We start from the raw sequence: 22,939 nt of genomic DNA, 5'->3' as shown, positions 1-22,939 counted from the left end.
AGGTTGAGAGACTTCCAAAGTCTCACAGCCAAAAACTGGCAGGGCTACGAACTGAGAGGGGCCTAATGTGACTCTGAAGCCTCTGCTCTTATATGCATGACACCACACAGGCTTCAGCAGAGAGCCAACAGCGGGGATCGAGACTCTCCCAGGATTTAGGAGATAGTGAACAATAAAAATAGAGGGGATGGACTATCTCTAATTCACCATTTTCCAAGCATCCACTATATGTCAGTGCCTGTGGTAAATCCCAAGACATAAGAGCTGACAGACACGGTTCTTGCCCTAAGGTTGTATTCTGGTGCGCTGGATGTGTGTGTGTGTGTGAGGGAATAGCCCAGGGGCTGGGCTGTGGAAAAAATGCTCCCTGCAGCATGATAAAAAAAAAAAAAAAAAAGACAAATCTGGGTAAGTCACCTCTGACAATAGCCTGGATTTAACTGTATTAAAATATAAATACATATATATTTTTTAAGGTAGTAAAAGTCCGTCAGCTTTTTAAAATATACATTATATGTCCATATCAGGGGTTGTTATGCAACAATTAACTTTGAAAAATGTTTTTACTGACATGGGAAAATTGTGATACACTGCAAAGAGAATAGAAACCGGAAGATCTTGTGTCCTCCTCTTTCTCTGCCCCTCCCCAACTCACCCTTGTGCTCGCTCTCAAAATAAACATTAAAAAAAAAGTTAAAAACACACGTGAAAATAGTAAAGAGCTTAAGAGATTTGAGACACTCAAATACACAGTGTGGGCCTTAATTTGGATAAGCTACAAATTACCAGAGAGAGAGACATACAACTGGGGAAGTGTCAATACAGACCGGGTATCTGATGACACTAGTTTACTGATGCTGTATTACTTAGTATTAATATGTTATTTTTTATCAATATTATTGTTAATGCTATGTATTTAAAAGAATTGTCTGTTTAAGACAGTGAAGAGTCAGGTGACCTTAGATGATGGCTGAGATGTGTTTCACAGTAATTCAAGGGGTAACAGGGTGGAGACTGAAGTGAAACAACGTAGGGCATTGGTTGAAGCTGACGGTGGGATCACTGAGGTTCATTCCACTTTTGTACAGATTTGAAAATTTCCATATTCAAAAATTGTTAGTGGGGATTTCTCTGGATTGTGAAATTTAGAGTCCTTTTTCTTTTAAAAATGTTTCTCCATTTCGTATGCTTCTACAACGAGTGTGTATTTTTTATAAGCAAAAAAAACCCCAACTAAGATCTACTTGTCTGCTGAATGGCTGCATCAGCTGAGGGAGGGCAGGGCTAGTGTCCCTCAGAGGAGGGGATGGAAGCCATCAAAGGGGAACAGAGTAGAGACCAGGAGAAGTTCAATGGAGACTCTCTCCTCCGCACAGAGACTGGGAACAGCTGCAGGGTGGGGCCTGAGTCACAGCGTGGGAAGGGACAGTGGCTTCTGGGTTCAGAGCTTGAGATAACAGCTGTTGAGATAAGAAGCCAAAATGTTGACTTGAGAAGGGACAGTGCCTGGAAAGAGGAGCACATGGCAGGCAGGGACTTCAGAACATGTCTTTCACCCCTTTATCTGGGCAATGTGACCCAGTGCTGCCTTGAACTTGAACTACGTTCATCGAAGAACTCCACACTGGCCCTGCTCTGTACCCGGTGTGCGAGTAGCCAAGATGGTGCAGTGGGGGGTGACAGGGGGGTGAGTGGAGCAAACAAGCGGTGGAAGGTTGGCGTCAGAGTTAGACTGAAGAAATCTCCCTTCTTCATCCTTCCGCTCAGATTTACTCATCAGAATGGCAGCAAAGAGAGTTCCCTGTCAGTCTGCTGATCTTAAGAGGCCACAAGGCCCGTGTGGAGGCTCTTCCCCTCTCTCCGAGAGCTGGTTAATTGAAACTCTTCAGATTTCAGCACAACCTCCCTTCCTCTTTCAGGTCCTCTTGCTGCCTGACCAGAGCAAACCCCTACTTTATGCTCTCACCACCAGGTAGTGCTCTTCATAGCACTTAGGATAGCTGTGATCTATTTATTTTTGGTATACAGTTAATATTTATTTCACTCAACTCACAGTAAGCTCCTTGTGGGAAGGAAGCAGGCCTATTTTGTTATCTCCCACCCCTAGAACCTCACCTGGCCTACAGGAGGTGCTTACTAACGATGGAATTAATGAAAGAGAAGAGTTGTAGTTGATGGATTGGGCCCTCCGTGTTTACTTCACCGGAGCCATTCTAGAACTCCATCAGAAATGTTTGTCCATCCCCCTCAACTTAACTAAGGAAGGGAGCCTTCCCTTATTTCTCCTCAAGAGTTCCTGAGTGGGATGCCTGGGTGGCTCAATCGGCTGGGCCTCTGACTTCAGCTCAGGTCATGATCTCACGTTTGTGGGTTCGAGCCCCGCATCGGGCTCTGTGCTGACAGCTCAGAGCCTGGAGCCTGCCTCCGATTCTGTGTCTCCCTCTCTCTCTGCCCTTCCCCTGCTCATGCTCTGTCTCTCTCTGTCTCAAAATAAATAAAAACATTTAAAAAAATTAAAAAATTTTTAAAAAAAGAGTTCCTGTGTATATTTCAGGACACCATGTCTCTCATTTGATGACAAGGGACTTGAGGCAGGGGTACAGTGCTCAACCCAGAGGTGACGACACAAGCAATCTGTGGGACTTCCAGGCCCAGCAGTAAATTCTGCCTCAGGGCCAGTATGTATGGTCTACAGCAGAAGGCAGTGGCACAGGGGCACAAGACGCCCAGCACCTCTCATCAAATCAGCTCAATGTCACTTCTTCTTGGAGGCTTTCTCTACCCCTCCTTCCACCATTACAACTCACGTGACCCTCTTTTTCTGAGAACTTACTATGATTTACAACTAGACATTTTTTAAGTGCAAGTTGTTGTCAATTTGTTGTCTCACCTGCTAGCCTGGAAATCTATGCACTCCAAGATCATGTCTGCTTGTTCATTCTTATAGGACATGTTTAGAACAAGGCCTAGCTCATAGTAGATGCCCAAACAAGCAAGTGATGGATGAATGAATACATGAATAAACACATGAATGACCTAATGGATAAGCTATAGAAAGGCTGGCAAGGCCACTGGGGGAAAAAAGGAGACAGATGGGGTCAAGGGAAGGGCAAGGACAGTCCAAACCATCTGGTTTGCTGCCTCCTAAAGGCCTTCTAGGAAGCATCTTGAGTTCCTGATACATGTAGAGGTCTCCTGGGTTCTTGTGGCAGTGAGCACTATCTATAGCATGTGGAGAAATGTGGGCAGCAAGTGCCCGACCATCAAAGAGGCAGGGGAATGTGACCTAAGCTCTGCCCTCTCTCTCTCTATCCTGGATTCCTAGGACTCCTCTAGGCTCCTGACTTCTAACAGGGAGATCTGGCCCAAAGCCCACCCCACTCCTCTCAGACCAACTAATGGTCTTTCTGCTGTTTCCTTCCCCACCACCCACAGGGGGTTCCTGTCTCAGCAGGAATTCATACTCCATTGAAATGAGCAGCTGGGGTAGCCTGGATGGGAGGGTGTGTGGTGGTGAGCACTGATCAAAGACTCTGTGTCTGAGGGGCAGGGAAAGGGAGAAGAGTTGCAGGGCGGGAGAGGGGGGGAATGTGTGTGCTGGCTTGCCCACAAGAACAAAGAAATGAGAGACAGAGACAAAGAGTAGAAGACAGGGTAAAAAGGAAACAGAGAGACAAACAGAGTAAAAGGAAGAGATTCAGCGATGCAGAGACAGACTACACACTCAGAGATACAGAGACACACACAGAGACAAGGAAAGAGACATAGGCTGAGAACAGAGGAAAGCAGAAATAGCAAGAGACCGAGCAACCAAAGAGACTAGAGATGGAGGAACATAAGGACACTAGGAAAGAGGGAGAGAAAAGAAGTCAAGAAAAGAGACTGGGAGGCAGAAACGGAGAGAAAAGAAACAGACTGAGACTAAGGAAGAGTCACATTTATTCATTAATTCCACATTTATTGAGCACCCACCGTGGCAGGTGCCGTGGGAGGCACAGTTCAGTGCGTGTAGACACAAATCGTAGGGACCAAGGTGTGGCAATAAAGACAGAAATCGAGATACCAAACAGAAAGAGAGGGAGAGGTAAAGACCACAAACTGAGATAAGAGACGGAAGGGCAAAGAGATAAGAAGGAGTGGCAGAGACAAAAAGCCTGAAGGTGGAGCGCGCAGGACCAGTTTCAGAACTGAGGCAGCCCAGAGTGGGGCAGGAAGAGGGAGACCTGTCCCAGGAGCTCCCTCCTCAGCCTAGCCTCTAGCGGTGCAGTCCCTACTTCCCCCAACAGCTGATCAGGCCCCCGCCCCTTTCCTGGGCTCTTCCCCACAGCCTCTGGAGGAGGTTCTGACTGCTAACTGTGCCTCCCTCCTCCGCCTCCTGTCCCTGGAGTCTCTGCCTGAACCCCAGCTGAAGCAGGAGCGGGGGCACTTAGGAATTAAATGGGTTCCACCCAGAGACCACTTTAGGACTAGGAGATGGGAAAAGATTAACCTTGTGAGAAGAGAGGGGCTGAGGTATGAAGTGAACTTTCGAAATAGCCAGAGCAGAAGCCTTTTCCTTCTGGGGTCCGGGTACCAGCCCCCAATACACCAAAACCTCCCTGAAATCTGGAACTGAGGAAAGGAGCCATTTATAGCAAATGCTGAGCCCTCCCCCACCTCCTCCCACGTCATCACTGAGAAAATGCCGCAGAGAAGAGGGTGGGCTGGAGAAGCAGTCACCTACCCGCTGGTGCCTGGTCTCTGGGCCTGAGAGAATCGCCAGTCCGTGTTGGGCGGGGCTTGCTGTGGAGAAAACAGAGGGAAAGGGGCTGAGTACTCACAAACGGTCAGAATGTCACCAGAGTATGGGGATGGGCAGGGAGGAAAAGAGGGGAATGGACACAGAGAAAGGGGAGGGAGGGAAAGACTAATTTCCAAAGACAAAACGTACCCCAGGTCTCCGAGGTCTAACGCAAAGAGATAAAATAACACTTATCTGACCATAGTGAGCAAACCCAGATTCTTTTGCTGAAGCAATAGCCCATTCCTCCCTGCCCACAGACTTAGAAATTCTGAGCTGAGATTCAAGGGCTGAACATTGGACCTGAGGGAGGGGTGCAGAAAAGGCCTTTAAAAGTGACAGAGGAGATTTTCAATGAGAATTCCATGAGCCTCTAGAAAGAATTTATTTAGCTCCTCAGCTGGGAACAAAGCATCCTTGCAGCAAGATGGCTGCTGCTCCCAGTAACCCTTTTCATGCCAGGGTGTGCTGTAACACACATTCAGAGGACTGCCTTTTCCAGCCCCTTGGCTCTCAAGAATCTCTTCCCACAGCTAAACACATTATTAACTTAGGAGTCATGCCAGACTGATCCTTTGCAGGGCATCCAAGCCCCAGGACACCCCTCACCCCCAGAACTCTGCCAGACAATGGCCATGACTAAGGAGGAGAGAACAAGGCTGCTCTGTCTGGGATAGAGAAAACTGCTGGGATGGAGCCCAGCAGAGCTCTAGCTCCCACAGCCTCCAAAGCTTCTAAGCAGAGCCAGCTAAGTCTCCAGGGCTCCTAAGGAGTTGATCTGTAGCCATGTCCCATCTGGGTAAAAGTGTGGGACTTTGGCCAGCCACTTCACTCCTGAGTCCCTTCCAGCCTTTCCAGAGGGTGTATTGCCCCATCACACAAGGTGCACTCTTAGAGCCTCCTCCTCACCCTTTCTGGGCTGTGCTGGTAATAGACTCTCACTCTCACTCCCAGAGACAGAGAAGTGTGAGCATCTCTGATTACTAGGGAGAAGAAAAACCCAAGGCTGCCAAACAGCTCACTCTAAGGTTCACAGGTGTCAGTGATACGAGCAGAACCCAGAAAGTTAGCATCCCAGGTACAAGAGGACTCACAGCACCAGTCCGGCGCTGCTGTAGGGAAACGCACTGGAATGCCTACTCATCAGCCACTGTAATCGTAGACACAGGACAATCTATGTATGATCCATGCAAAAACCATGAATGATGCAAGAACCATGACAGACTAGAGGAGAGTTGCTGGACAAAATTCAAAACCTACATAAAGCCGGTGGGTCCAAAGTGTGTTCAGTGAGGGCTACTTGGGGACATGGAGCCCCAGAGGACTTTTCTCTAACATATGAAGCCCTAACAAGGAAGAATCCCATCTATGCCCAATCCCAGCAGATGCAAACTGCCCTTGCATCTTCCAGCTTTGTGAAAGCACAAATTCTGGAATTAGACCTGAGTTAGATCTTTCTCTACCACTTACCCTGTTAACTTGAGCAAGTCACCTGACTTCTGTGAAATTCACTTATAAGGTGGGGAAGCTAGTATCTACCCAGCAAACTTCTTGGCAAGAGCAAGTGAGACATGGTACTCCAAGGAGTTACTGCAGGAAGGCTCTTTCAATCAGCTATCACATGGGGGTACTGTTTCAAACTCTTTCAGTGGGGGCAAGTTGGGGCATAAGTAAATTTTGAATAAAAGCTCCTCAGTTTGTGGAAACTTGTGCCTTTTTTACTATTATAGTTTCCCCATAGATAAGGGCACCCCAGCAGAGGCTGTGGCTTTCCATCAGCCAGAAGGATTGACAGAGTCTCAGTCTCAGTCCCCTCAAAGCCCTAGCCCTAGATCACAGGAACACATCAAGGTCACGACGGAGCCAAAAGCCTATCTCTGAGTGTCCAGAGTCCAAGTGCTTCATGTTCCTACTTCCTGTGACAGGACAGGCAGTGCCTACCCCTGAGATCCCAGGCTGCCTATTGTACCCGTGGCCCACAGGATAGCTCAGCCAGCCCCTGAGGCTTCTGGGCTGGAGGCACCACTGTCTGCTGCTTAGAGCCCCAGCGTAATGGGATGGCCCACCCCAGAGTCAAAAACTCTTGCCCAGAGGTGAGCTGATCTAGCCCCAGGTGGAGGCAGGCAAAGCCTCCTGAATCCTTGCAGGAAACTATGCCATGGTATCCTACCAGGGTGTGATCAGTCAGTAGTGAGCACCTCTGAGGTCAGCAGCCAGGTGGTTGGGAAGCTGTGAGGGGCCCTGGGACAGCCACTGCATGTGAACCTGGCAGCAAGCGCAAGTGTGTGTGCGCACATGAGTGTGTGCACATGAGGTGAGACAAGCCTGTTGCTGCGTGTGGCCAGTGGGTGTATTCTGCAAGGGGGACATGCATGAAGCCTGAATGTACACCGATTCTGTCTACAGGTGCATTTGTTTGATGGAGGAATAAGGAAGGTTGAGATTAACAGTGAAGTCACAGATCAAGATCGTGGAAGAGGAAACAAAGACTAGCACAGCAAGCTTGCTTGGGAGTTAAGGAGGCTGGATGCAGCCACAGATCCACAACTGCCTCTACCATCACCCCCCGCTCCCCAACCCTGACCATAAAGAGTGCTGAGCCCCAGCCTTTTCTGAGGGCAGGGTGGGTACTGGTCTTACTTCCCTGCACCTACAATCACCACCACCTCCTGGCGCTCAGAGTCCTATCCCCACCTTGGCATTCCATGCAATCAGTCCAAATTGTCCCAACAATCAGGTGGAATGCAGGCAACACCAAGCTCCATCCTCCACCTCCACCCCCCCACCCCCTCCCGAGAGAAGTGGATGTAAATTCAAAATCCCTTTTGTGGATGGGCCGCTTCTCCATCCCAGCCCACAGGGGTCGCCCTGGGCAGTACTGAGCCCCTCACCTGGCTCCGCTCCCGCAGCGTATTAGAGCGGGACCGGAAGGCATCAGGCTCCAGCACCAGCGTTGAGGGCTGCTGGACACTGAGGGGCCTTAGAAAAGTGAAGTCACTGCCATCCGAGGCTGGTGAAAAGCACGTCCTGTAGCAGTGGCTCTGCGAGTCTGTGGGCCGCAGCATCACCTCCATGTACTTGAGTGTGCCGTCTGAGCTCACCTGCAGGTTGGGACTGGACTGCTTATAGAAGTCCCGAGAGGGTGAGTCCTGGCGCCTGCAGCACTGGCCCCCACCCTCATCCACATCTGTATGCCCCTGGAGGCACTTAGCTGACAGAAAGGCGAAAGTGACTAAGGATAAGAGACTGATGGCTGCAAGAGCCACAATGAGGTAAAGGGTAAGGTCTGAACGCTCAGGAGGGAGTGTGAGAAAATCGTTGGATTTGGGCATTTCCTCAGGGTCCTCATCCTCCAGAACCAGCAACACTGTGGCTGTAGAGGAGAGGGAAGGGTCACCATTGTCCCTCACCAGGACCACAACCTGCTGGGTGTCAGAGTCATCCTCCCGTAAGGCCCGGGCTGTGCGCACCTCCCCAGTATGTACAGACACCAAGAACAGTCCTGGAGCTGTAGACTGGGGTAACAGTGAATAGGAGAGCCACGCATTGTGGCCTGCATCAGCATCCACAGCTGTCACTTTGGTGACCAAGGAGCCAGGAGGAGCAGAGCGAGGGAGACGCTGGGGGACTGAGAGTTCCCAGCCGGGTCTTGGGTGCAGCACTGCTGGTGCATTATCATTCTGATCCAGCACAAACACATGCAGAGATGTGTTTGAGTGCAGTGGGGGAGAGCCCGAGTCTTGCACCCCCACCACGATCTGCAGCATTTGCAGCAATTCGTAGTCAAAGGTGCGCTGGGCAAAGACCCGCCCATCTTCAGGGTTGACATACACAAAGGAGGAAGCTGGGGCTCCCTGAATCTGATTCCCTACAATGGAGTAGGTGAGATGGGCATTATCCCCAGTGTCTGGGTCTGAGGCAGCCACAGTGCAAAGAAGGGAACCTGGAGGCCGGTTTTCTGGGATGTAAGCAGTATAGAGCTGTTGAGTAAAGTAGGGTGCATTATCGTTAACATCTGAAATGTTGAGCCTGACGGTGAGATGTGTGTGCAGGGGAGGTGAGCCTGCATCACTGGCATGCAGGTCAATGACATAGTGGGATGTGGTCTCCCGGTCCAGAGGCTGGCTGGTTAGCAGTGAGTAGTGGTTCTCAGAAGGCTTAATCTGAAACGGCAGGTCCGGGGAGACAGCAAGGCTCACTTCACCATTTCTCCCCGAGTCTCGGTCCCGCACATTAAACAAGCCCACTACTGTGCCCGCCGGTGTGCTCTCCAGGATAGGGTTGACCGAAGAGGCCAGTAGTACCTCTGGGGCATTGTCATTGACATCCTCCACATCCACTTGAATCATACAGTGGCCTTCCATGGCTGGTTGTCCCTGATCACGGGCTCTTGCATGAATTTCATAGAAACTTGACTCCTCAAAGTCTATGAGACCCAACACATGGATTGCTCCACTGCTAGGGTCTAAGCCAAAGAGATTACGCACTACCTCAGATGTATGGTCTCCAAAAGAATAGTCTAGTTGGCCATTGGTGCCCTCGTCTGGATCAGTGGCATTGAGGTGGAGCAACAGTGTACCCATGGGTGCATTCTCTGGGACCCCCACACGCAGAACTGAGGACTGGAAAGTTGGAGCATTATCATTAACATCCAGTACAATGACAGAGATAAGGGTGGTCCCTGAGCGGGCTGGGATACCCCCATCCACAGCAGTGAGCACCAGCTGATGTCTTGCCTGGGTTTCGCGGTCCAGCTGCTGCTCTAGCACCAGCTCTGGGAAGAGCTTCCCATCTTTTAGGGTCTTCACATTCAGAAAGAAATGGCTGCTGGGGCTAAGGGTGTAGAAGCTCACAGTGTTGGTACCCACGTCCGGATCCTGGGCACTATCCAGTGGGAATCGGGCCCCAAGTGCAGCTGATTCTGAGATGCGTATCTCTCGCTCAGGAGTGGCAAAGGCAGGAGAGTTGTCATTGAGATCCAGGATCTCTACCTCTACGCGGATTAGTTCCAGGGGGTGTTCAGTCACCACCTGTATTGGCAGCAGGCAGCTTGTACTGGCTCCACATAGGCTCTCTCGGTCAATCTTTTGATTCACTGCCAGAGCACCACTCATCAAGCTCAGGGAAAAAAAGTGTCCATTCTCCTCAGACCCCAACCGCAGCCGGCGGCTCAACAGATCTGTCACCTTTAAGCCTAGATCCTGAGCAACATTCCCCACCAGCGTCCCCGGCTCAGACTCCTCCACCACTGAGTAACGAAGCTGCCCGGACACCCAGCCCCAGCAGCACAAGGACAACATGAACAGCACTTGCCATTTCCTGGGGAGCTGTGAGGGTGTCATGGGCCCCATGACCCACAGGTGCCTTCCTGGACACTGACTCTGTGCTGTCCTGTCTCCAAGGCAGACCCAGGTCTTGGAATGCAGCAGCTGAAATCTCTTATGTCTCCTTCCAGCCTCTTAAAAAATGCTCCGAGGTTTGTCTGCCTGCAGCAGTTCTTCTTAGTCACCAAATGGCGGGGGTGGGGGGGGAGGGGAACTGAATCTGAGTGGAGCTGGGGAACAGGAGGAGGAGAGGTGGGCAGGAAGAGCAGATCCCCCACCTCTGCTCTGAGTCTGATTGGCCAAAAAGTCTGTCTGCTCTCAACCAATTATGAAGTCTCCTCAGTCCTGGAAACCTTAGGAACAGGCAAATCTATGTCAGTGAAGCCTCCTACCTTCCCACTCATTTCATGCCGCAGGTTGATTCAGCCCCCTTGGCAGCAAAGTTTGACAGCTCAGATGGTGCTCAACAGGGAAGACAACCTGGTACAAAACTTTTCAGTGTTCTGTCCCAGCAACTTCCCTCAGGACTTTAGAAGCTTCCACGACTTTGCTTAAACCAACAAAATTTTGTCCTTTCAGGGGAGGTAAAGCCCATATGAACCCCCACACCCACCCCATTCTGCCAAGTATGGCTAAGGTGAGAGAAAACATTTGTTAGGATCCTATAAAGCCTTGTTCGGACTCTCTATCAATGCTTTGAGGAATCTCCATGTCAGCTGATGGTTACAGGATTCAGCTTTTCTGAGCTTCCTGACTAGAGCTCTGGAATGAGCATAACACCTTGTAGTAGCGGGAACATTCCTGAGACTGATCTAAGCCACCCAGGAGAGTGACTACAAGTTAGGCATGGTCTCTAGGATTTATGGTTGCACCAATTCAGAAGTCTACTTAAAGACTTCCAGAGTGGCTGTCTATGAGTTCTGTAACTGTAAACCAGTTTTCTGACATGAAGTGATTTCACTTACACATTGCTCTTCCCCTCAAATAATACTCCCCTGCCCCAAATTCTCTTGCATCTAGCTCAAATCTCAGTGGGGACCTGATTGGGATTCCTGAAGACTTGGACTAAAAGAGCTCTGCTTGCATCCTGATGCCTCCCTGCTTCCCTCAGCTCTCTGCTCTTTGTGCTCTCTGCTGTTTCAAGCAGTGAGTTCTGGCTACAGTGGGTTAGGGGGTATTTGATATGGCGGGGCAAATATAGCAGTTACCCTCGATTCACTGGGAAATGGTCATCTAGAGTTAAGGTAGTCCAGAGCCTGCCCCCCTCGTTCAGGAAGAGAGCAACCGCCTGGGTTTAGGTGACTGCCTGGTACCTCCTTACCCCTGTGCAGTACAGCCTTCTACGCTCCCAAATTCCAGCACCATGCTTCCACAATCCCCTGGCTCTTGATCATTACCTTCATTTCTTACTTTCAGGTACATAATCCATCTCAAGCACTAACCTGTGACAACTCCTGGTCATTCACAAAACACTTCTAAAGCGCACCATCTACGACATAGTTACCACTCACTATGGACTCCTGCAGAGAGACCAACCGTTCCAGGCACATGACCCAGCCATACGCTTGGATCAGAATAACCTTCCAGCACTGGCTGAGGCTGCAAAGGTCTCACCTCTAGCCCATACAGAAGATCAGAGGGTGGGCAGCTTGGGCGAACAGGCTCCCCTGCCATTGGTGCACTGGGTGACTTCACCATCATGAAGCTATCGCTCCGAGTGGGTGCAGAAGCCAAAGGTGTACAGCCATGAGAGTGGCCGCCCACATCAACAAACTTGATAGGATCATCTGACCCTAGCTGGATTCGGAGGATCCCATTGGAAGGAGGAAGCCCCTCCCTCCTTCGAGATCGGGTGAGACAGGCACAGGTGCCAGCAGGAAAGCAGGTCACTCCACAGGCAGCCCCACGCAAACACTTAGAGAGGAGTGCAATGAACGAGCCAAAGGAGACAAAGCAAATTGCCACTAGAGATACAGCCAAATAGAGGGTCAGGCGGGATTCTCCTTCCCTTGGAGCTGAAGATTCTCGAAGATCAGGGACAACTGGATGAGTGTCTTCCTCCAAAGACACTAGTAGAGTAACAGAGGTAGAGAGTGGTGGGCTACCACTATCCTTTACTACAATGACCAGCTTCTGTGGCGGGAGATCAGCTGGGATGGGAACTGCCGTCCGAACCTCCCCAGCATAGCGAGAGACCGCAAACAGGCTGGGGTCTGGGGCCTCCAGGAGCTGATAGGAAACCCAAGCATTATAACCTGAATCCAAGTCCACAGCAGTCACCTTTGTGACTAAATGGCCAGCACCAACTGATGGAGGCAGTGCTTGCGGACATAAGGAACCAGGCCGGGCCCTAGGACGGAGCACAGCCGGGGCATTGTCATTGAGGTCCAGCACAAACAGACGAACTGTCACGGTGCTACTAAGAGGTGGGTTGCCCCGATCCCGGGCCTGCACCTCAAACTGCAATGTCTGTGTTTGTTCATAGTCAAAGGATCGAGTAGCATGAACAGCTCCTGTCTGGGGGTTCAGAGAGATGAAAGAAGAAGCTGACACATCTCGATTTCTGGGCTCCAGGAGAGAATATGAGATGAGTGCATTCAAGCCAGAGTCTGGATCAGAGGCTGCAAGGGAACAAAGCAGGTCTCCTGGGCGATTGTTCTCAGGAACAAACACCTCATGTGACCTCTGGAAGAAAGAGGGTGGGTTATCATTCACATCTGAAATATTGAGGAAAATACTCCTCTGGGTACTCAGGGGAGGATTCCCAGCATCCGAAGCAGTAACCATGATGTCATAGCTGGATTTGGCCTCTCGATCCAAGGGCCCTGCAGTCACCAGGGAGAACTGGTTCCTAAAGGCAGACTTGAGGGCAAATGGCAAGTGGTCAGGAATTCGGAGGCTCACGTCTCCATTTGACCCTGAGTCGGGGTCCTGAACACTTATGAGTGCCACTACAGTGCCAGGTTCTGCGCTCTCTGGGAGAGTCCCAAGCTCTGAGGTCACTGTGATGTGGGGGGCATTGTCATTTACATCCAGGAGATCCACCCGAAGGCTGCAATGTTGCTCCATGGCTGGAGAACCCCCATCACGAGCCCGAATATCAAATTCATAGTAATTCTCACTCTCAAAGTCTAGGGGCCCCTGAAGGGTAAGCTTTCCAGTAGTAGGGTGAAGACTAAAGAGGTTTCTCACACGATCAGGGGTGTGACCACTGAAAGAAAAGGTGACATTACCACTGGGACCCAGGTCTGGGTCAGAGGCATTGAGCTGGATAAGCAGCATGCCGGCAGGAGCACTCTCCAACACACTAATCCTGTAGCTGGATTGCTGGAAGGCTGGGGCGTTGTCATTCACGTCCAGCACTGATACCCGGAGCTCTGCGGTGCCAGATCTCGGGGGGTTCCCTCCATCCACAGCAGTCAGCACCAGGCGGTAGTCTGATTGCTTCTCCCGATCCAAAGGCTTCTCCAGGAGCAGCTCTGGGACCAGGCTGCCGTCGCTGCGCTTCTTGACATCCAGTGCAAAGTGTTCATTGGAGCTTAGTCTATAGCTGCTGATAGAATTGCTCCCCACATCTGCATCCTGAGCCTTTTCCAAAGGGAAACGCTGTCCTGGAGGAGCTGCCTCCCCAATTTCCAAGTCCAGCTGCTGCCGAGGAAATCGGGGGGCGTGATCATTCACATCCACAATCTCTACCTCCGCTCGGTACATTTCCAAAGGCCCTTCAGTTACAAACTCCAGGGGCACGATGCAGCTGGCACTGAGTCCACACAGTGCCTCTCGATCAATTGGATTCTTGATGAGCAGGGCTCCACTGTCCAAATCCACACGGAAGTGTCTTTGGTTAACCTCTCCAGCAACCTGCAGCCTACGAGCTGACAGACTCTCTGTATCCAGCAGGAAATCTTGGGCGACATTCCCTACAAAAGTCCCTTCCTGTGACTCCTCTGGGACCGGGTAACGGATTTGCCCACAAACGTAACCCAGGTGGCAAATGAGGAACAAAAGGGTGGCCCCCCCGCAGATTTCTACCCAGCTTCCCACCTTGCGGAGCATTGCTGCTTCCCGCTAGTCCTCTACCTGGTCCTGGGAAGCAGAAGAAGCCGACCCGCCCCAAACGGCAACAGCAGCTGGAGACACCTATCTCTCTTTCGTGGCGCCAGCTCTGGCGCGGCTGGGCCGGCACCGCAAGGGTTACGCGCCGTTTTTGCTGGTGGCGGGGTAGATTTGTCTGCCTCCCACCACCCGATTGGCAGACAGCAGCTCCTGGGCTCAGCCAATAGGCTGAGCAGAGAACATCCCAATAGCAGCAGGGTTAATGCGTCGCAACATTGAAGGGAAAAAAACCCAAAAAACAAAACAAAAAAAACCACCTATCTTTTTGCCCTCCTCCCACTCAACAGCATTTCTTTCTATAGGTTTATTACCTCTAATGAGAGGCAGACAACATGTATGTATGTTCTTCTCCCCACTAACATACCAACTTCCCCCCCCCCCCCCCGCCCCTTTTCGGCGGGGAAAACAGACAGCCAGAGCCCTAGCAACCTGCAGCCCAGAGAGGAGTAGCCATTTGAGACTGGTCACTTTATTCAAGCCAGTGTTGTCACCCACCAATATTCAAACGGATAGTTTATGCCTCAGTCTGATTCTGTTAGAGCAACAGCTAATTAGAAGTGGTGCCATATATTCAAAACTCTGCCCCTCTGCAGATTATTCAGAAACATATCCATCTCTTTGCAGACAAGACTTACACATTAATGTAACCAATTAAATTTATGCAGTGCACGTTTCTGTTGTAACAGGAGGTGCAGCAGACACGAAATCTCTCTTATTCAGACACTAGCTAGTGGCACACTGAATTACCATTCACTGATTTCAAGGACAGTATAGAAGGAGATGAAGCAAGGTGGAGGGAGCCAGGAGAGGGAGATGTTCCAAATCAGTAAGAATCAGTGTGTCTGGGAGGCGCTAAGGACTAGATCTCATTACCTGGCAGAATGCTAATGTTCACAGATTTAACAGCTTCTTTGAATGATGGAGATCAGCCACTAACAGCACTGTGCCCACAAATCCCATTTATTTGACACCATGGTATGCTTGATTTGTTGTTAATTACCAACAGAGACAGTTTCAAAAGAGCAAGCTTTTTACTTGGCCCCAGGGGGCCTCTTGGAGCTGGAGACCTTATCTCACTTTTCTCCCAGCCTGATCTAGACCCACCCAAGAGCCTGGCTACCACCTTACATTCACGCACATACACACCGTTGAGAAACACAGATCATCTCACACTGTTTTCACCTGCAAACCATGAGTGACAAACACACCAGAGCACAAAGAGAAAAAAATCCAGCCTAATCTCAACATAATATTTCTTAGCTCATCTGAATCCTCACCTAGATTACCACTGGCTGTGAAAACCAGCAGCAAAACCCAGGGTTCTAATCCCTCCTCAGATTTTTTCCAAACCCTTAATCCTCAAGAATATCCTTTTGACTATCCTTTTGAGACCAACAACCTACATTCTGGTCTCAAAGAGAGGGATCCGGATTTTTGCGTTCTTTTACGAAGAACAGCTAAGCCTCCTCTCATAGGAATGGTGGAAGGATAAATCAGTCTGACCTACCAGGTGTTTTGGGCAGGATTCACTATCACACTAAATGACATCACCCTCAACCCAGCTGCCTCCTTCACAACAGGGGAGGGACAGGCAGAGTCATCCTTGACTAATTCCTCTTCCTGACTTACTATATCATGTCAATCAACACGTCTTGATGATTATACTATATAGTCAACACCTTCCACCTACACTCCACTGTGGTGGTTCAAGTATTTATCAATCTTCTCCTCAAATATTTTAACAGCCTTCTAACTGTTCTCTTTACCTCCAGTAGCAATATCCCCAAACCTATTTTACTTATGGGTGCCAGGATAATCTCTCTAAAACAGAAAAACCTTGATGACATCATACATATGTGAGTTTAAAGTTCTGCAGTGACTATCATCGATACAGAACAATGCCTAAGTGTAACTCAAGATCTAATTCTTGCCTACTTGCTTCACTTTATCTTTTGCCACGACTGTTATACAAACATACTTTAAGGTTCAGCAATAATGAAATATCATTATCCACCTGCATGAAATATTCCTGCAAAAGCCCTGCCTCCCTTTTCCCTTTACTATTTAATAAACTACTACTCAACTTTTTGTTCTCAGCTCAAGAATCACCACCTCTAGGGGCGCCTGGGTGGCTCAGTCGGTTGAGCGGCCGGCTTCGGCTCAGGTCAGATCTCACGTTTGTGGGTTTGAGCCCCGCGTCAGGCTCTCTGCAGATAGCAAGCTCAGAGCCTGGAGCCTGCTTCAGATTCTGTGTCTCCCTCTCTCTGCTCCTCCCCCTCTCATGCTCTGTCTCTCTCTGTACCCAAAATAAATAAAACATTAAAAAAAAAAAAAAAGAATCACCACCTCTATAAAATCTTCCTGATTTCCTCAGGCTGGCTTAGGGGTTTCTTTCCCTTTGCTCTGTTTGCTTCCTGCATCACACAGATCTTCATTTTGCATGGGTTTCCTATGGTACTACTCTTAAATACCATAATGACAGAAAATGTGTCTTCATCTTTTACAGTGTCTGCATACAGGGATACTCATTAAATGAATTACTGATATTATCATTTATTAGTTCAAAACATTTACTGAGGGGTGCCTGGGTGGCTCAATCAGTTAAGCGTCCAGCTTCAGCTCAGGTCATGATCTCGCGGTTCGTGGGTTCGAGCCCCACGTCAGGCTCTGTGCTGACAGCTCAGAGCCTGGAGCCTGCTTCAGATTCTGTGTCTCCCTCTCTCTATGACCCTCCCCTGCTCGTGCTGTCTCTGTCTCTCAAAAAAATAAATAAATAAATTTATTTTAAAAATACATTTACTGAATACTTACAAAATAATATTTTATATTAAGTATGCTTTATATGCACTGTTTGTAACTTATACAACAATTTTTAAAGATGTTATCTTTATTTTATAGATGATGAAACGAATTAGGAGAGGTTAAAAGATGCGCTTGAAGCTAAATAACTAGTACATGCAGTCCTAGGACTCCCTCCACTCTCACACCTGGTTTTCCTGGAAAAAATAAACAACTTTCTTTCTATAACATTTTTTTTTTTAAAGGAATTTGGTTTTTTTTTAATTTCTTTTATTTATTTATTTTGAGAGAGAATAGGGGAGAGGCAGATAGAGAGGAAAGGAGAGTGTCCCAAGCAGGCTCCGCCCCAACTCAGGGCTCTGATCCCACAACCCTGGGGTCATGGCCTGAGCTGAAATCAAGAGTCGGATGCTTTACCGATTTTGTCATCCAGGTACCCTTCTAGAGCATCTTAAATAATTTTTCCACTAGTTTGTCATCTATATGATCATAAATTAGCCCTTAACTGATGCCTTTCATATTCAAGAACTAGACCTCTGACAGGTCTCAATATTTACAAGTTCACAACAAAAAAGGCACACAATTCCTAGCACTGGATTATCATAAAGCCTTAATCCTGTAGCCCTGACTTGCTCTGTTTACGCCAGGTGTGATTCTCCCATTTTACAGTTTAAAAACAGCTTTACTGAGATATAGTTCACATTATCATATAATATATAATTCATCCATTTAAAATGCATAATTCAGGGGTGGTTGGGTGGCTCAGCAGATTAAGCATTGGACTTTGGCTCAGATCATCATCCTGTGGTTCGTGAGTTCAAGCACCGTCAGACTCTGTGCTGGCAGCTTGAAGCCTGGAGCCTGCATGGAATTCTCTATCTCCCTCTCATTCTGCCTCTCTCTCTCTCAAAATAATAAACATTTAAAAAATAAAATGCACAATTTAATGCTTTTAGTATACATGAATATACTAAAAGGATACAACCATCACCACAATCTAATTATAGAATCTTTTTGCCCCCGGCCGCCCAAGAGATTCCATCCCCACTGCCCAGGACTGGATTTAAAAGAAAATATTTAATGTTTGTTTATTTCTGAGATAGAGAGCTGGGAGGGGGCACAAAGAGAGAGAGAGACATGGCAACAGAGAATCCAAAGCAGGGTCCAGGCTCTGAGCTGTCAAAACAGAGCTCCACATGGGTCTCAAACCCACGAACTACAAGATCATGACCTGAGCTGAAGTCAGACACAAGATCATGACCTGAGTGGAAGTTGGATGCAAAACTGACTGAGCCACCCAGGTGCCCCCCAGTTTTGGATTTTTAAAGAATAGTTGCCCAAGTGCTAATAGTTTGGAAGATTTTCTGTTTAGATGACTGAAGGATCCTCTTACATCTTCCCTATGCTGCTGCTGTAGAGCTATTTTATATAACGCATGTATTTTCAAAACACATTTGAGTTGACACATAACATTAGTTTCATGTATGACAAAGTAATTCAACGAGTTTCTAGAGCTATTTTATCTAATATTTTAAGGTTGAGAAATGGCCCAATAAGCCTGGTACTTTGAATGCCAGAATAACATTCTGCTTCCTAAATATGTTAATTGATAGTCTGGTACATTCTAGGGTAGAAGTTTTCAAACTTGTCTGCACATCAGAATCATTTGGAGACCTTCACTGGTCCCTGTGACCCAAGAGACTGTGCTTCACTGGTCTGGGAGGTGGCCTGGGCTTCAGAACTTTTAAAGGGTCCCCAGGTAATTCTAGTATACAATCAAGTTTGAGAACACTGTTCTAGGGAAAATGCCAGTTGTTTTCCAGTCTGACTTCCAGTCTGGCAGCTGCTTCTCTCTGCCTTTCATCTTTTCTTAGCCTTTCCATTTATGCCTCTATGTTGTCATTTCTGGATGTCTCCAGATCATCTCATTTCCAAGGTGTGCTTAAGATGTTGGATGAATAAAGAATAAAAGTAATAATAGTAATAGCTAGGATTATTTTTTTTAGCACCACATTGTGAGATTAACTTAGCCAAGGACTCAGAGCTGATTAAGTGGTGAAGCCCTATTTGTCTAACACCAAATCCAAGGGTTAAAAACAATAATACACTTATTAGTAATAAACTAACAGTGGCTCTCCCACAACTAGAAGTGTGTATAGGTTTCACTCAAGACAAAGGCCTTACAGTTAGCTGCATACTAGCCTGAATAAATGAAAGCTTTACCTTTCTCAATATAGAAATTTACCTACCTTTTACATTGTGTGTATACTTAAAAGAATAATGCTGCAAGGATAGGGAATAATATTGAGGTACAAAAGAACTTTCAATTTATACTTTATGTTCCTCTGAATTTATTTTAATTTTATGTCTTTATTTTGAGAGACAGAGAACGAGTGGGGGAAGGGCAGAGAGAGAGGTAGACACAGAATCTGAAGCAGGCTCCAGGCTCTGAGCTGTCAGCACAGAGCCCGACACAGAGCTTGAACCCACAGACTGTGAGATCATGACCTGAACTGAAGTCTGACGCTTAACCAACTGAGCCACCCAGGCACTCCTGGATTTAGTTTCAAAAAATGATTACATTTACCTTTAGAATTAATGGTCATTATATCTTTAAATTTGGGGATTATTGTTAGAGAAAAGTATAAAAAAAGACTTAAAACTATTTCCCAAGTTTTCTATATTACACATACATTACTATTATAACATAAAAATATTTTGTAAGTAATGTACACGATTTCCAACAGTGTACTTGAAATTAAAGGATGCCTAGAATTTTATTTACTTATTTATTTTTTAAATGTTTATTTTTGAGAGAAAGCGGGGGAGAGAGAGAGAGGGAATGAGAATGGGGGAGGGGCAGAGAGAGAGGGAGACACAGAATCCAAAGCAGGCTCCAGGCTCGGAGCTGTCAGCACAGAGCTCGAAGCAGGGCTCAAACTTACAAGCTGTGAGATCATGACCTGAGCTTAAGACGGACGCTCAACCAACTGAGCCACCCAGGGGCCCCAAATTTTATTTAACTTCACCTGAAAATGAGAAACAGACTCTGTGGGGGCAAAGTAAAATTATGAGCCATGAGCTTTAATGCAGATGTAGCAATCAAATGAAAGAAGGACAGATGAGGTGGTTGCTATATTCCTAGCATCCGCCACTTGTTAGAGGTATCTAGCATCTTGTCAATGCAAATGACACCAAACTAAGCTGTGAGGGCTGAGATCTCGGGTTTTAATAGTCTCTTAGCAAGACTGGTTAGCTGTGATGGCAAGTGGGTGCTGAAGGTGTGAATTACTGGGGCCACACACTGAGTCAATTAATTCTACACCGTGTGGGACCACAAACCACACTCTAGCCAGGTCATCCCCTCTTCACAAACGCACGATGTTTGATCTACGCAAGGCAAGGTGAGAAAGTAGAGGCATCATTAGGAAAACATATTCATCAATAAAACAACAGCTCCATTCTTTCCTGAACATGGTCCAGGTATCAAAAAGCACTGATATCATTCTGGGATGCTAACCCTTACCTGTCCAGGAGGAGAGCTCTCTGCACCCAACACTTGCCTATAGAACACTGGATCACAGCTCCGCAGCGTGTTCTGGCGGCTGGCCAGTGGGCTGGCAGCACCAGGTTTCTTGAAAAGTGGATCGCTGCGGCGTGAGTCGGTGGTGAGGTACACCTGATGGTAAAGGTGCGGTGGCATCAGGGCCCCCCGCACAGCGTCTGCATGTAGAGAGGACCCTGGTGTTCGGTACAGGGAGCTCACAGGAGCTCGGTACAGGTCCCTGGACTGTTTCCACTTGTAAACTTTGAATATGATCACTCCCAATACTGTGATTGCAAACCCTACAGAAACCAAGATTAGAGAGAGGAGTAGATAAAAGGTGAGATTTTTATTCTGCTCCCGAGGGGCAGAGCCAGAGGTGAATTCAGCCAGGGCTTCAGGAGATTCCTCAGTTACTGACACAGTTAAGGTTGCCGTAGTGGACAGTGATGGCTCCCCATTGTCTTTGATCAAGACCATAAGAGTCTGCCTGGGCACATCTGTGTCCTGAACTGGGCGGGAAGTGCGGACTTGACCCGTGTGAAGCCCCACGGCAAAAAGGCTCTGGTTGGAAGCTCCCAAGAGGCTGTAGGAGAGCCAGGCATTGTGCCCTGCATCTGGGTCCCAACCTACCACCCGAGTGACCACATGGCCAGCAGGGGTAGCTCTGGGCAGCATCTCCACTGAGCTCTGGCCAGGCCGGGGATATAAAACCTGGGGAGCATTGTCATTGCGATCAGTGACAAATATGTTCACACTAATGTTGGTGGTCAGGACTGGAGTGCCCCCATCGCTGACATGAGCTGTTATTTCAAACTCTCGCCGATCTTCATAGTCCAGGGGCACTAAGGTTGACACGATGCCATTGTCACGATTTATAGTGAAATAGCGGCCCACTAGCCCAGTTTCAGCCTCTTGTTCCAAGAGAAAGAAGGAAAGGCGAGCATTCTGCGGGGCATCAGGGTCCCAGACACTTAGATTTAATATTGGAACCCCAGGGATGTTATTTTCCTCAACATAAACATCATAGGAGGACTGGGAAGACTGTGGAGGGTTGTCATTGATGTCAGACACTTGAACCTGCACAACTGTAAGGGCTGAGAGGGAAGGAGTTCCTGAATCTCGAGCGGTGATGCTGAGGTTGTATTCTGGGACAGTCTCACGATCCAGGGCTGCACTGGTTTTCAAAGTGAAGTAATTTTTGAGGGAAGAAGTAAGGCTGAAGGGGAGACCTGGTGGAACCTCGCAAGTCACCAATCCATTATCCCCAGCATCCAGATCAATCACACTGAGCAAAGCAATGACAGTTCCAAGAGGGGCATCCTCAGGGACTGGGCTGTACACAGAGGTGACTGTAATCTCTGGGGCATTGTCATTCACATCCACAACCTCTACCAAAACTTTGCAATGTGCTCCTTCTGGATTGGTGCCTTTGTCTTTGGCCTGTATGTAAATCTCGTGGAGTTTCGTGTCTTCGAAGTCGAGGCGACCTTTGATTGTCAGCACCCCACTTACAAGGTCTATAGAGAATAGGTCTCGCACACCGGCGCGGTTGTGGCTGCCAAAAGAATAAATGATTTCACCATTGGGGCCTTCATCCAGATCGGTTGCATGAACTCGTACCACGATAGTGCCGGGCGGTGCATCCTCCAAGACACGCGCACGGTACAAAGACTGATTGAAAGCGGGCGCATTGTCGTTCGCGTCCAGCACGGTGATGCGAATAGGAAGGGTGGCGGAGCGAGCAGGGGTTCCTCCATCCAAAGCCGTCAGCACCACCTGGAGACTTGGCTCTCGCTCCCAATCAAGGGCGCGCTCCAGCACCAGCTCCGCGTACTTGGTTCCGTCTTCCCGTGTCTGAACGCGAAGCGCAAAGTATTCATTCAGGCTCAGCTCATAGGTTTGTACAGAGTTGCTTCCTACATCGGGATCGTGCGCGCTCTCCAACGGAAAGCGCGTGCCTGGCGCCACGGCCTCGCTGATCTCCAATTTCATTTCCCGGGTAGGGAATGTGGGATTGTTGTCATTGATATCCTGGATCACCACTTCCGCGCTCAAAAGCTCTAGTGGCGTCTCCACCACCAGCTCCAGAGTTACAGTGCAGGAGGGCAGTGTCCCACAAAGCTCCTCCCGATCCAGGCGGTCGTTCACGAACATCTCTCCAGTCTCCCTGTTCACCTCAAAGAATCTTCGGCTAGCTCCGGACAACACCCGGAGCCTGCGCGCTGACAGGCTGATGATATCCAAACCAAGGTCCGTGACCACATTGCCCACCACAAAACCTTTCTCTCTTTCCTCCAGTATCTCATAGCGAACGACGGCAGAAGCCTTGTGCAAGGCACCAAGCAAAAACAAAACTCCCACCACTCTCCCGGT

General features: G+C 48.5%; 1 protein-coding gene and 1 pseudogene across 16 annotated transcripts in view; both read right to left on the bottom strand.

Moving 5' to 3' along the window:
* Nucleotides 1-22,939, bottom strand: part of LOC115294307 (protocadherin gamma-C3) — a 161,270-nt gene that overhangs the window by 11,354 nt on the left and 126,977 nt on the right. For 10 of the 16 annotated variants that reach the window (XM_029942106.1, XM_029942100.1, XM_029942096.1 and 7 more), the window contains one exon: nt 4,724-4,782. In XM_029942106.1, coding sequence (XP_029797966.1) covers nt 4,724-4,782 — 59 coding nt within the window. Of the gene's footprint in view, nt 1-4,723; nt 4,783-7,671; nt 10,293-14,148; nt 14,176-20,545 lie in introns of those variants that run through there. The other 6 variants (XM_029942101.1, XM_029942108.1, XM_029942093.1 and 3 more) reach the window with 6 other exon arrangements.
* The window catches only part of LOC115293994, a 52,506-nt pseudogene that overhangs the window by 3,679 nt on the left and 25,888 nt on the right, over nt 1-22,939 (bottom strand).

This window comes from Suricata suricatta, chromosome 6 (genome assembly GCF_006229205.1).
Source record: "Suricata suricatta isolate VVHF042 chromosome 6, meerkat_22Aug2017_6uvM2_HiC, whole genome shotgun sequence".
In the NCBI taxonomy this organism is placed as follows: Eukaryota; Metazoa; Chordata; class Mammalia; order Carnivora; family Herpestidae; genus Suricata; species Suricata suricatta.
Note: the sequence above shows the minus strand (reverse complement) of the source record. Positions and strands in the feature narration are given on the sequence as shown.